General features: G+C 39.0%; 1 protein-coding gene across 13 annotated transcripts in view; it reads right to left on the reverse strand.

The window, feature by feature from the left end:
* GLIS3 (GLIS family zinc finger 3) overlaps positions 1-15,339 on the reverse strand; it is a 194,867-nt gene that overhangs the window by 23,301 nt on the left and 156,227 nt on the right. For 11 of the 13 annotated variants that reach the window (XM_048050967.2, XM_066987751.1, XM_048050968.2 and 8 more), the window contains 2 exons: positions 13,749-13,911; positions 3,671-3,852 (listed from right to left, as the gene is read on the reverse strand). In XM_048050967.2, coding sequence (XP_047906924.1) covers positions 3,671-3,852; positions 13,749-13,911 — 345 coding nt within the window. Of the gene's footprint in view, positions 1-3,670; positions 3,853-4,951; positions 5,135-13,748; positions 13,912-15,339 lie in introns of those variants that run through there. The other 2 variants (XM_066987753.1, XM_048050969.2) reach the window with 2 other exon arrangements.

A 15,339-nucleotide genomic window follows, 5' to 3' on the forward strand; every position in this document is an offset into this window, starting at 1 on the left:
AACTACTGGTGTTCTATGGTGTTTCTTTGCAGCATATTTCTACAGTGTCCATTGGTTTAATTACACAAACATCATTTGGTAGCATTTGAGTGTGAAGAGCAAAAGAAAAAGGAAAGACAGCATAGAGCAAAGAGATATCAGTTGCACATTGTACTGCCAGATTGACTTGCAAACATGGAAAACTAGAAATGTTTCTATTTTTTTTTAATTGATTTTGACTATCGCTAATGAAAAAATAACTCTTACTAGTATAGCTGCCTGTATAGCTACACTAGTATAGCTAACTCGTATCGGGTAAAAATTGTTTTTAAAAGAAATTGCTGCTTTTATTGCACTGATTATTTTACATGACTTTTTTCCTTCTTCCGTTACACAGCCAATACTGGTCATCATCTTAACTCACAAACACATATGGCATGAGTTACAGGCATGACTTTAAAGTTAGACAGTCAGATTTTTAGTGCAGAAATGTTTAGAGAGAATTAGAAGCATTATCCATCAGCTATGTTCATGTCCAGAGGAGTTTTATGTCACTCTACACTATATGCGGAAGATTGCTCACTGTGAAGGAGTAGTTTCTATAGCTATTTTTCCTATCTCACTCACCTTTTCTGACCTGTCTCAGAAAAATTCCTTATATTTGCAACTGCTTGTGTACTACAGATGTCTGTGTCTTCAGGTAACTCTTCTGAGCTTCCTGTAGTTAGTTCATAACTGCAAGACTCACAGGTACAATACAGGTCCTGGGCCAACTTTTGCAGATTTCCAGGACCAGGACTGTATTTTATTCTGTCTACAAACAAATAGTGCAATGGCATCTTAGTCAAGCTGGCAAGTCATCGCACCAGTCTCCAGTTCAGGATAGTTTCATGTTTACTGTCTATGGTTATGCATTAAACAATACTGCAGTCTAATGAAAGGAAAGGAAGAGCTTCATGTCTGCAGTGCAGTCAGTTGTCTAACATCATCATTTCAAAACATCCCGTGCTTCAATGGAAATAATGATTTTCACAAGAGGAGGGAAAGACTGTATTTACTGCATTATATAATATTATCTAAGGCAAGAAAAAGACTCCTCAGATATTATCGGGTGTCTGATGCTGAAAATCACTCAAAACAAATCATGAAATCTCAGCTTCAGACAATATTTTTCCCATAAAAAGCAGTATCACAATTCAAATAGCTATTAGATATAAGAGGCTAGTCAATCTTGCATATCCTACATTTCTTTCTAAAAGATAGTGCTCTGAGATCTCCAGGAACTTGTAAATGCTCAGATTTTCTGTAAGGGAGATTGTTTAGAATTTGTTTTCTTCAAAAAGCTTTCCTGGCAATGGAACTTTTCTTCCTCAGTACAGCCAATTTAAATGGAGTTGACAAGTTTAAGAATACATAATGAAAGAGAAAAATGTCACAATTTTCTGGTAGTGGACAGAGCTGAAGTGGCTATAGCTACAGAACTTTAAATCATGAAAAGGCAGGATATGAACTGTATGAGACAGAAAATAATAGAGCTTCCCACAGCTTATATAACAAATAGTCCAGGCTGGTGAAATAGTTCCATGGTGTTCTTTTACATTATAATGATGTGAACAAGGAAGGCAGAAATAATTTCGTTGTTGCTGAGAAAACCTGACCATGAATTCCCAAATATTTGTTCTTTAGAGGGAGAGTTTAGATAAGCATATCAGCCATAAATGACAAACAAAGATTTTAGCATAGCCCATGTAAGTATGTAAGTGAGACAGCTGCACTTAAGTTGGAGGGAGAATATTCTGAAAAGATATTGTCATCTTACAGTGACAATAAGTTACTTAGGTTTTGAAAGAACGTTTAATACCGAAATGTGGATGTTGTATGGCCATGTATTATACCCATCAAAAAAAAAAAAAAAAAAAAAGAGTTCAGCTCACATTGTCTTCCTACCAGTTTTAATTGCAGAGATCTGTACAATTGGAACTTTCAGCTGCTATCTCTGCATATATAATTACTGTTAGCAAAGTGTATTTTCAGCATAGCTTTTCCTGCAACAGGGAGGCAAGCATGGTAATGCTAACATGATCAAGTAAGATAAGGGTTTAAGGTCCAAACCCTTGAACATATCAATTTTTGGACCAATTTGGGAGACAGAATAAAGCTCTCACTTCAGTTTGGATGTGGAGTAGGGCTTCAATACACGTGTGAGATCCCCCCATATGGATATCTATCCTGGGAATTCTTCTTAAAATGATTTTAATGACCCATGTCATGGCCCTCCTCTGGACCCACTCTAACAGATCCAAATCATTCTTGTGCTGGGGGCCCCAGACCTGGACACAGCACTCCAGCTGGGGCCTCATAAAGGCAGAGCAGAGGGGTACAATCACCTCCGTCGACCTGCTGACCACTCCTCTGTTGATACAGCCCAGGATGCAGTTGGCCTTCTGGGCTCCAAGCACACACTGCTGGCTCATGTCGAGCTTTTGACAATGAACAATGAAAAATGATGAGGAACAATACATTAAGAAACTTTGTTTCTGACCCTTGATTATTAATGAAAATCTAATCAGAGAATAGACAAAGCCAATAATAACCCTTTACATCTATTAAAAAATCTCATGATCTTCTTATACTAACGTGTGCTGTATAGGATTACCAGTTCCCAGAAGAAAGGTGCCCGGTTCTTGTGCTGATCATGTATGGACTAGTACAATAAGAACAAAGCAGGACTGACACCTTCCTTTCTCCTCTCACTCAAAAACTCTGGGAAATGCCTCATGGTCTTGCTTAATCACTACCACTAGAGAGACTGCTTGCATCTGGGAAAGCAAATAAAAATAAATGAAAGAAGCCTTAGTTTCTCAAGATACATTTCCTATGACATCTACTGTAATCATTCTCAGGAAGTCTGATCAAGAGGCAGAATCCCAAGGCCTGTAGAAGTGCACTGTGCTATGTAGCTTATGTGTGTATATTTATTATATATATATACACATATACATATATATATATTATATACATATATTTAAACAGTTGAGAGGCAACAGTGTTACTTCTGTCAATACATTTCTGAAATGTTAAAGTAATTACTATTCAGGCTTCATACTAGATAAAACAAAAACAAAAACAACAAAACAACAACAAAAAACACCTGAAAAACAACCCAATATTATTTTCACCTGCTGTTAATTTTCTTCCTGACTATATAAGTTTACAGTTGATTGAACAAAGAAGGAGAGGGAAGATTTGTAGAGACTGTTTACATAATGCAAGTGTGAATACAATTCTGAGAGACATATATGCTAATGAAAGAAGAGGTTTCCATCCCAACACAATTGCAAGCGATAAAAATATTCCACTTCTTGAAAACATGGTAACACTTCATGTGTATAGTTGGAAGTGATTAGAAGCATAAAATTAGTAAATTAAAATTGGAGGCCATCACGAAACTATTTGCAGTTTTGTTTCAACTGAAAATCAGTCTGAAGAGAAACTCGCAACTCCATAGTAAGATGCATAAATATGAGTGAGGTTAAGAATTTTAAGAAAGCCTGAACGCAGTGTCCCAGAAGATTATTTCTTTCAGAAGGAAAAGGTCCTTGAAAATACCAATGTCCTTGAAACGCTTAATTTGAAGCCAAGCAGCAATGACAAACAACTAACATCAGTGATGAAGCTTCTTCCTTCTTACCTTGGATGTGGAGACTATTTGGTTGAAAGGAAGGATTTGATGCTGATTGGTATGTCTTTAGATGCAATCCTCCAGGCTGCTGAAGACGGGGAGTCTGTGGAGTCTGTCTCTGCATCATGGGAGGAGGAACTGAAATTCTTTGGGGACTGATGTGTTGAGGAGAAGGAGTCAGAGCAACAAACCTAGCAGTTCAGAAACAGAGCAAACTATAGAATACTGAGATTTTAAGATAAAAACTGAAGATGATTTCTACTTTACTTAGATCAATATAATGCTTAGCAGCTTGCATAGGTAAAATCTTCTAAAAGAACAGTGTATAGCCCAAACACACAGAATGGTTGAGGTTGGAAGGGACCTCTGGAGGTCATCTGATGCAATCCCCCTGCTCAAACAGGGATACGTAGACCAGGCTGCCCATGACCATGTCCGGGTGCCATCTGAATATCTTCAAGGAGTGGGACTCCACAACCTCTCTGGCCAATCTGTGACAGCGCTCAGTCACCTGTACAGTGAAGTGCTTCCTGATGTTCAGACAGAACCTCCTGTATTTCAGTTTGTGCCCATTGCTTCTTGTCCTAGCACTGGGCACCACTGAAAATGAGCTTGGCTCCATCCTCATTGCACCCTCCCTTCAGGTAAAGACATTGATGTGGTTTTCCCCAGGGCCTCCTCTTCTCCAGGCTGAACAATCCCAGCTCTCTCAGCCTGACCTCACAGGAGAGATCATAGAATCACAGAATCATAGAATATCCTGAGTTGGAAGGGACCCATAAGGATCATCAAGTCCAACTCCTGGCACCGCACAGGTCTACCCAAAATTTTAGACCATGTGACTAAGTGCACAGTCCAATCACCTCTTAAATTCAGACAGGCTTGGTGCAGTGACTACTTCACTGGGGAGCCTGTTCCAGTGTGCGACCACACTCTCGGTGAAGAACCTCTTCCTGATGTCCAGACTAAACTTCCCCTGCCTCAGCTTAACACCGTTCCCACGGGTCCTATCACTGGTGATTACGGAGAATAGGTCATCTGCCTCTCCACTCCCCCTCGCGAGGAAGTTGTAGACTGCGATGACGTCTCCCCTCAGCCTCCTCTTTTCCAGGCTGAACAGGCCCAGTGACCTCAGCTGCTCCTTGTATGTCTTCCCCCTTCACCATCTTCGTCGCCCTTCAGTCCCTTCACCATCTTTACAGCCCTTTGTTGGACTCTCTCCTATATGCCCATATCTCCCTTGTACTGAGGAGACCATAACTATATGCAGAACTCCATGTGTGGCCTCACCAGTGCTGAGTGGAGGGAAACCACCACCTCCCTCGAGGCAACATTTTGCCTCATGAAGCTCAGGTTTGTCTTCTGTATGGCAAGGGCACATTGCTAGTTCATGTTCAACTTGGTGTCCACCAGAACCCTCAGGTCTTTTTCTGCCCAGCTTTAGATGGTGACATATCATAAGCTTTGATGACTCTGAAATGAAAACACTGAATTTCAGCTTTATGACGGAAAGATCCTTTTAAATTCTGTGGGTAGGTTTTAATTCATAACTGTAGAAGGTATACCCTCATGGGCACTTTATTTCTGAGGTATTTCTAGCTGCTAATAGTAAGACTTTTTATCAGCTGCATATGTTAATAAATAGTTGTCCTTCCTCACTGTCAGAGAGTGATCAGTTCTGGTTAATGGACACTGGTAAGTTATACAGTAGATTCAGGTTTCAAGTTCCAGAAATCTTTGTTCTATGTATGTTACATAGAACAATTGGAAAAAAAAATAACTGCAGGCAATATAATGTATATGAAAGCAAGTGTTAAACTGCTTCCAGCTGAGCAGAGCCTGACCACATCAAAATGCTGATCTGCACTCAAGTGTAAACTGATAAACCAGGCAGAAGAAAGAAAGGTTCAGACTGAGACTGGCGGTGCAGCTGCCACAGAAGTTCATCATTTCATTGGCATATTTTACGCAGCTCTGTCACTAGTGGCACTACAACGAGACACACTACTAAGTGAGAGGATTTTATAGTCTTGTGTTTGTATTTTAATTATATTTCCTTTAAATTGCATATCTAGAAGTACATTACAAATACTTGCTACAGTCATTTTTGCAGAGAGAAAGCAGATGGAGAGCTGGGGACCCTGCCCCAGAAGACCAAACTATCCACCAGAACAACTAGATCTGGTCAGTAAACGAAAGCTCAGTGTAGGCTCAGAAATGTCTCGATGTCACTTTCTTATTCATGAGATGAAATCTGCTAAGGCCAATAAAAAGACAGAGGATATTTCTGCAGGATGGTGAATTAATAATGATGTCATATTCCTGTTGCAGAACAGCCACTCTCTTTGCTCACAAAAGCAGGCTGCATGTTATGCTAGGCAAAAGTACCCACCTATCCTTCTCCATGATGGGTGTGCTCACTGGCTGCTGCTAGGAGAGACTGATGCTTGCAGTTAACACAGTCTGCCAGGATCCTAAACCATCAATCTGGTCCCTGTCCTCATGAGGCTAGACCTCACTACACTAGATGGCATTTTCTTTTATCTAGTATAAAGATTGTTTTTTCTGCACAAGAATACGGAAGTTGTAAGCTCACCCTGAGTACAACAGAAGATGTAACTCCAGAAGGAGCACTACATAACACCTCTGGACAGGGTCATCTAACACATAACACAATTAAATCGAAGACTCCTGAGCTATTTTACGCTACAGCTCAAAATCAGTTTCTGCCACACATCATCTGTATGACTTTGACCTTATTTGTTACCTATTTACTATATTTCTGGTAGACGCATAATTTACATTTGCAGTATAGTAAATGTCAAAATAAACTTTGTTTGATTTACTGACTGTTCAATATTCTTTGAGAATCACATTTTAGGCATATTAGACACAGATTTAAATGGTCTTTATGATGATTTGATATTAGCTTCAAAACCTCATAAATTACTTCTGACATGCTATGTAGTTGGAGGAAAGATGTCAGTACTGAGTTGTTCAGTCTTTAATGCATCAAATATTTTTTTTTGTTCCAGAAAACTGCCACAGTGTATACTTAAAGACATACTAGGGAGGAAGAAGATAAAGCATGAATGTGTTTCACAATAATACTAGAAAATAATTTTGAGAGAAAGAAAAAACAGTAGCTGTCTTGTGATGAAAATATCAGAGAGTTTTTAAAAAGTGCCACAACTGCCTGGTCTCCCTGAGAAAGAACTGGAGTTAGCTTTTTGTATAGCACTCACATAGAAAAACTGCTATTTGCTGCCAGAGACCAAGAACAATGCACAGTAATTTTTCATTACTACTATTATTTTAAAAATCATTGGATATCATTCTCTGTGCTTTCAAAATTCATTTGTGAAGATTACCTCTTAAAAGTAATTTTCTCTTTTAAGTAGCCTACAACAACAGACAAAAAAATCCTTTTCAAAACTCAAAATGAAAAGCACAGTATTAAAGATTTCACATTTGATTTAACATCTATAAAATCCTCCCAATGATAATGCACTACTTTGTATAGCCAGACAGGACTCCCTTTTAGTAGACTTCAGTGGTCTTTATAATGATTTATGAATCACTTCATGAATTCCTGGCTTACTCATATGGGTGACTATAGTTATCTAGTTATATTTCCCTTCTGCCCAACAAAGGAGAAGCTTGGACTTCTCTCAGTCCAGATTTGTCCCCAAACAAACCACAGTATGTTACTGGGGGAACTGCAAATTTAATTTTGTTTCTGGAACAATCATGACCAGTTTGTAACCGCTAGGAAATTACCATCAAGAATTGTTGCCAGGCACTGGAGCCCATGCAATCAGGAACCAGCCAGATTTGCAGAAGAGTGCCCTTCCCTACGCCTGCTGGATGCAGAATTAGAGGAAGAATGTTTCTGGAGCTTCAGATAGCCTCTCCCTTTCCAACACTAGCTAGGAAAATGTGTCCAGATAGACAATAACTAGACTAGATAGGAAGCAAGCTAGATGACAATGTTACCAAATTTTACCAGTTTTGATGAGATTATTGTAAATGGCATATATATAAATATATATATATGCCATATATACATATATATATATATGGGTTTTGTTAATAAGCAATACTGGACAAGACTACACAGAAAAAAGACTACTCTAGCACTTGTTGACTGGGGCTGGCCTAAATTGTAAATTACATACACACCCTGAGCAACCTGTGGAAAAGAAACGAAAGAGGAATGCTGGTAATAATGGTAGTTTATCTTAGCTGAGTGCCTTGCAGTACGTGGCCACCTGTAAATGAGTGTTTGATGTTGTGGGGAAACAACCTTTTATGTCCTAGCAAGCATATGTAAAAGGTGTTCTTCACCCAGAACATCAAGTGCACTGAGACTCCTTGACTAAAGAACTGGCTTTGCTGAATTGGATGGTCATCAAAGTGCTGAAGGGATAATTTGTGTCAGTGGAGTAAACACAGAGAGCTGGGTGGAGAGAAGCCCTTTTTTGTTAAATTCCCACCAAACAGAACTGTCATTGCAAGGCAGGACAGTAGAGGTAGGTATCACGTGATCTCAAGTTGTCACTGTTCTAGCTGGTTAGAAGCAAGGAAAGCAAGAAAAGAATAACCATTCAAAACTATGCCTGCCCTAAGTCTGTTTGATGGTATTCCACTTTTCCATGGAAATTTGAAGAGTCATCACCTCAGGATTATCTCGGCTACTGTTTTTTTTTTTTTTATTTTTTTATTTTTTCCTTAGGCTATCAGTCTTTCATTTGATTTCATACTCCCAGCCTCAGGAAGCTCATGGAAGTACATGATTGGTCCAGCAATATTGGACATACTGCTTATAAAGGAACCTCTCAGTGGGCTTCTCCCACTTTCACTGCTTGCTGTCTCCAAAACCTGTCATCTCATCCACTTCACAGAGCTCTGTGTAGCTAAATAGCTATCTCTCCTGCCATGGAGGAGGGAGAGCAGGAAATTTGGTCCAAGACTGGAGCCAGCATGCTGATGACAAGAGGGCCAGAACTGGGGAATGATTAGCTGTGAGGCAGACTTAAAAGCGAGAATGGGCATAGTTAAGGACAGCTGTAAACTTGCTTTAAAAAAAGTCTAAAGGTAAATTTACTCTGAGCCTTTTCTGTAGTCAAAGAGAAATAACTCTGTCTGTTCTTCGACCTGTTGGACTGTTCAAGGAAAAAGGACTTAAAGACTTTTTACTGTCTCTTGGTAAATAAGCTAGATTACAGAAAAAATGTCTCATGCAATCAATTTTTCCTTTTAAAAGAAAGGGCATGTTATGTACCCAAATACCAAACAACCCTCTGGGCTGCAGGACAACAGCTCTCAGTTTAATATTCCTAGAGGTTTTGCACATTTCTGCTTTAGATGTTTCAGAGTTGTAGAAGAAAAGTGATTTTTTCTGAATTGGGCAAAAGATTGTTAGGACTTCAAATCCTGTATTTCACTTTTCCTACCTAATAGTTTGCTGGGAAAAAGGTTAATTCCAGTTATTCTGTAGTTTCAAATAAGTCCTGCAGGGGATTAGAAACAAAATAATAACAGCACATTATACTATAGTAATGAAAGCAAGTGAAGAGACTATTTTCTTGGCTAGGGACACAAAACATTTGTTAAAAACTATACTGAAAAGAAAGGCAACTGCATCTGTGTTCAGCCTCCAAATTTGCACCCATAAAGCTCTACCTAGAATCCTGCAGGGGAATAATCCCACAGCAAGTTTCTATCCTCATGGTATCCAAGGGAAGTTGACTGCACGTACTAGTGAATTTAATTCTATATCAGTCCTTATATCCTTATGAGTCCAGTATCCTTATCAGTCATTAATAAGTGTCTAACAATCCTTTTCATGCTTTTTTTCCATGTTAAGTCCTCATGCTTTAGGAACACAGGAACTGTTCTATTGGGTCAAACCCATCCAGCCAGCCCCAAGAAGGGGTGAGAGGAAGAAAGAACAGCCCCTCTGACCAGCACCACAAGTTATTTAGTTATTTATGAAGAAAGATACGGGCTGCCCAGGGAGGTGGTGGAGTCACCATCCCTGGAGGTCTTTAAAAGACGTTTAGATGTAGAGCTTAGCGATATGGTTTAGTGGAGTACTTAGTGTTAGGTCGGAGGTTGGACTCGATGATCTTGAGGTCTCTTCCAACCTAGAAATCTGTGAAATCTGTGAAATCTGTGAAAGAAGAGTGGAATTTTTGCAAGGAACGTGTGAGAGGGCACATTGAAATACAGGTTTCCTGGATAGAGAGATACAGCTTTAAAATCTCACCATTTGCTGTGGTTGTACTGAATAAGAAAACTTTTTTTTTTTTTTCATTTGTTTCATTTTCTTTTCATTTTTTTCATTTCATATTAAAAAAAAAGAAAAAAGAAAAGAAAACAGGAAAACAGTGCCTTTGGAAAAGAGAAATTGTGGACAGAAGGTGGAGAAAAATTCCATGCTTTGCTAGATCAGCTCTGGCTTGGCATTAGACCTGTTGCCACCTCCACCCTTTAATGTCTGTCATTTGAAGGTGTCATTTGCTCACTAAGAAAAAAAATGCTAATGTCTCAGCAGCCAGTCCTCTCAAGTGCCCCATGCCAGAGAAAATTACTGTACTGATTTTCAAAACCACCCTGTTAAGGTCTCTAACTAAAGGCTTTCTTCAAGCCAGACCCTTGTACACACCATGTACACACCTTGTACACACCATACAAAGGGCTTTGTAACATGTGAACATCAGATGCCCCAACTCCTTGTTTAGAACCACTCAAAGGCTTTTGCTTCTGGAAGTCTGGCTTGGAGCTACTTACTATTTTACAGCAAAGAAATAAAAGTAATGTAACCACACAGTCAAATAAACAAAAAGAAGCAGTGTCACAGAACTTATTATAGTATTGCAGTAATGCTAAACTGAACAGTTCAAGTCCTTTTTTCCAGCTTTATGTAGTCTCCAGACATTTGTGTCAAACCAGGACGTGTCATGCTTCAGGGACATACCAGTAGCCCTGGTTCACAGAATGGTGAAAAACATCTAGAATGCGGTGTCCAAAGAAAAAGGTTTGACATGGTCTCATATCAGTTAATGGGCTACTGTTTCCACAACAGTGAGTCTTAAAAAGCAAAACGTGCTCTTTTGTTGTTGTTGTTGGTTGGTTGGCTGTTTTTTTTTTGTTTTGTTTTGTTTTTGTTGTTTTCTTTTTGTTGTTGTTGTTTGTGTGGTTTTTTTTTTGCAACCAAGGAAGTTACTATTCAAAATTATTAGAAATAATTTCAAGCATTGTCATCACCAGTTTTGTGGCACATTAGCCATTCCACATAAAAACAGAATTAGTTTTCTGTTTTTTAAGTTGATTATTTTTTCAGCTTCCCTTAATGCCCATGTCTTCTATTACAAAAATCAGCAAAAAGGAACCCAAGTACGTATCTCCTTTCATACATATGATTTTGAGTATCATAACTACTTGCTACCTTCATTGAACAGTTGCAGTATTCAAACTAGGGGAGCACTGAAGATCAGAACCTAAGAACTGGAAGAAACAAAATGAAAGCCTGCATTTTTATTATGTATTTTTGCTCCTTCAGTGAACGAAGTTGCAACTCTCTATCTGACTTGCATTTAGTACATACAGCTTTGTACACAGAATGAAACCAGAGGGATGTGTGCCTCATGTTTAGTTCAGTTTCTCACATTAGAAGGCTCAGTTTGGTCCACATTCACCTTCCCATTACCTTGGTGGAGAAAGATGGAAAAGAAGCTTTGCAATTATTTCTCTATCCCATGGCCACTGAGAGGTAGAAAAAGTGATTATTTCTTTTTGCTGCTGTCACTCACAAGCCTGAGTCTACTGTACGTAATGCAAAGGGCGTATGAATGGCCCCAGGGTCAGCAAAGCTGCTAGGCAAGCTTGGACTGTGTTTGTTCCAGCAGACGTAAGCCATTGCAGGGACAAGTGCTGGTCAGTCCATCCTAACTCTGGAATGAACCCAGGAATGAACCTGTAGCATGTCAGGAACTGTACACCATGAGGGGGACAAATCCCCTCTTTGCCCCTAAAACCTGCAGTCATCTCAGTGGTGAGATGGACCTTAAAGGTCCCACCCAACTCAAACCATTCTATGATTCTATGGGGATAAGCAGGGGAATTGACATGTTTCAAAGACACTATTTCAGGCACTTTGCATACCAGTGTTTGTTTGTTCGGCTCACATTTTCACAGCTACCATCACAGCCAGAAAGTGGTGTGACAGACTACTTGCAGGACCCTTACACAAGTGAACTGTATTAGATTCAAAATGCAGGCTCTGTGTTAATTTTTCCTTTAAACATGTCTTAATTTTTACTATATGTTCTGTAATCAAACCAAAACTGCTGTAATGTACCTTTTTCTGAATTTAAATTGTCATATGTCCCACTGTCCAAGTGAAGATACTGGCATCATTTTTTTAATCCAGAGTAACTCCACAGATGGGAAATAGCACACATAAAAATGATAATTTTTATTATTGCTGTTCTGTAGAGAACAGTAGCATCCTGAGATCTGTAACCCATTCAAGAACTTCATGAGTTAAGTCATACTGTAGATATGCCTGATATGTTTCCCCCTGTATAAATGCTTCAGAAATGGTCTAATGAGAAGATTACTGTCTTCTACCATGAAATAGTAATAACTGTTGATCTGTCCCTGCCTGTCATCTCATGCTCTGGTAGTTATTAGATAAGGATGTCAGACCAGTCACATACTTGCCAGAAACTACAGAAAACTACACTGGTAAATAAAAGCAGGGCAAGAGAGTACATGCAGTCCCAGAGCTTGTACACAAAGCCAGAGTCAGGGTAAGGGTAAAGGTTCAGGAATGTGTGGCCAGAAGTGAGGAGGAAGGCCTGAACCACTAGATCACTGTGGAATGGCAATCTCTGACAGGTGTGTCAACAACTTGCAGTGACCCCAAAACTGGCTGAATTCACTTATGTCATCTGAAAGTGAGAAGTACTTTCACCTCTTACCAATTCCCTGAATCATTGTGCTCTTTCATCTTCCTGATACAAAGTGGAGTTACAACTGCTTTCCTCAAAGAAATATTTGTATATCAGTAATTAAAATCTATGGAATGTTTTTCTCAGGATTATAATTGTGTGCTCTCCAGATTACTGGGATTTCTATCACTGTAGAAAATTAAACACTTTAAAATATATTAATAACATACTGCAATCTATAATTTAGAACAATGAAAAACAGGGAGATTAAACAAATAATGTTTTTAAGTATCCTTATACATATAGTAAGAAGTCATTATTTTATTCACATTGAAGTGTGATAGCCTATCTTGATGGCTTTTCTACTGGAAACATGTTTACTTAGGCTTCTTCGGTCTTGTGATCTGTAGACTTCTGTTTCAGCGAACTAAGTGGAGATCTGTAACACCATATGCTATATAAAAAAATTGAAAGGCTGATGAAAATAGTTTAGGAAATGTTTAAAGATGAAAATTAAATTACTTTCAAGCAATTTGCTTTCACATCATTGAAATATCTGAAGTCATCAAATCAACAAAGGTCACAGGTGTGTACCTAGCCAGCATAAAATAAGTCCTGATTAGAAATTAAGCTCTCAAACCAATGAACTAAAAATAAAATCCATTCATTCAAGTTTTCTCTTACATAATAGTAAAAAATGCTAAGTTCCTGCAGAAATAGTCAGTATTAAGAAAATATTGAAAGAAAAGAGATAAATTTATGACTCTTCTACCACAAGGAAACAGAAACATGAATCTCAGGGTTCCCATTCTGTAATGTGTTACCGAGCTCTTCTGAAGTTTAGTGTCCCAGCCAGTATGACTTTCCTTGACCAGGGCATGGGTGGAGATCAAGGCAGGTTTGAAGGAAGTCCCTGAAATGGAGTTGGATGGAAAGCCCACCACGCCACTGGTATAATGGAGTCCCTTTCAACTCTCCCATGTAAACCCACACCCATAGCAATCGTTCCCCAGTGGCTGCCATCAGCAACTTTCTGAACACCAACAAGTCCATTTCCACCAATCCTGGCAGATCTGAAAGCTGTCCTGACACAGACTCAGTGTGGAACAAGCAAGGGGTGGTCTTACCTGTCGGAGTCCGCAGCTGTGAGAAGAGGTAACTGGGAAGAAGGATGGAGAGGACTACTTTGTACGTTACGTGCTGGGGAGGGGTGGTTGCTGGGCTGGGACAAAGACACTGCCCCAGCCACTGTTCCATTTTGAGTTGTCTGTGTGCTGGGGAACACAGATGCTGAAACCAAAAGGAGAGATATAAACTTCATCAGGCAGAGACACAAAAAATAACTAAATAATCTTTGTTGCTCCCAAATGATGCTCTCATAAAACCAGGCAGGACACAGTTGTGCACCTTGTCTTTGGAATTTTGCTTGAAAAAGCTGCAATTCTTCTATAGCTTCATCTTGTATAAAAGGTGTCAAATATATACTAAGATATATTTATTAGAGCTAGTGAACTATCAGAAAGCATAGCTTTGTAAGTAGTGAAATACTTCTATGTTTTTCCAACTGCAAGCTTCAAATTTCTCAAAGACCTCAACCCAAACCAAAATATTATTGCTCTTAGATTGCCCAGTAATATATTCAAAAATGCTAACCTAGCATTAACAGCTTCATAATTTTCTATGTGGTTGTTTTTGGATACATTACGAACAAGGAAAGCTTCTAAATGATTAAGCTAAAAGCATTACAGGACTCCCCCCTGTGCCCCAAAGAGTTGACCACAAACCCTGTAATCTAATTTTCGGAAGTTCCTAAAGTTAGGCAGTAAGACCCTGATTAGCAAATCCTTCTGAAGGTCCAGATACTCAATTATTTTCAATGAAATCTGTGTCAGGTACTTTATGTTCGTGTTGAGTGGTAGCCAAATAAATACTTCTGAATATGTTATGAGCCCTGTGACAGCCTGTAGGCTGTCTACAACATGAAAATGAGCTGTCACTGTTTGCTTGTCATATCTTCCAGTCTTTTTCTAAAAAAAAAAGTTTTCTTTAGGCCTAGTTTATAATATAAAATTAAATCTGTAAAGTTTACATTATGTGAGTATGTTGGAGGTAATGATTCAATTTTATTCATAAAATCCTAAAATTTAAATCAGTTTGCCAAAAGGCGAACTCATAAAAGGTCTTCTTATGGCTAAAATACCTGCATGGATGCTATAGAACAAACACTGATTTATGACTAACCCCACCACAAACCCCTCTGCAAGAAAATGACTTCTCAGGTCACAATTTTGAATGTTGGTGCCCAAGATCAAAACTTTAAGAAGTCCACCTCATTTCCCAAGTCCTCAGCATATCTTTGTAATGCCTCTGTTCCTCCTCATGAGGCTACCTATGTGATACACTAAGTATTCAACAGGCTAAAGCAGAGTTAAGGAAAGGTTCAAGAGTGTAATTATACTGTAATCTCATTACAGAGCAGTCCTGGACATGTTTCAGCTGGTGGAGATGACAGGAAATGTTGGAGATGGAGGAAACCATTTTGCAAATAAAAATATCTAATACAGACACTGTTAAAGTTTAGGGAAAGTAGGCATGAGCCACACTGGTGGGCAAAGCTGGAGGAATGGAGACTGCCCTACCATGTGGCAAGGATGGCCAACAAAAACACCTGTGGCTGCCCTCTGCACTAGCCCCTACTGTTTGTTAAATCTTATTTTG

Source organism: Anser cygnoides, chromosome Z (assembly GCF_040182565.1).
Source record: "Anser cygnoides isolate HZ-2024a breed goose chromosome Z, Taihu_goose_T2T_genome, whole genome shotgun sequence".
Taxonomy (NCBI): Eukaryota; Metazoa; Chordata; class Aves; order Anseriformes; family Anatidae; genus Anser; species Anser cygnoides.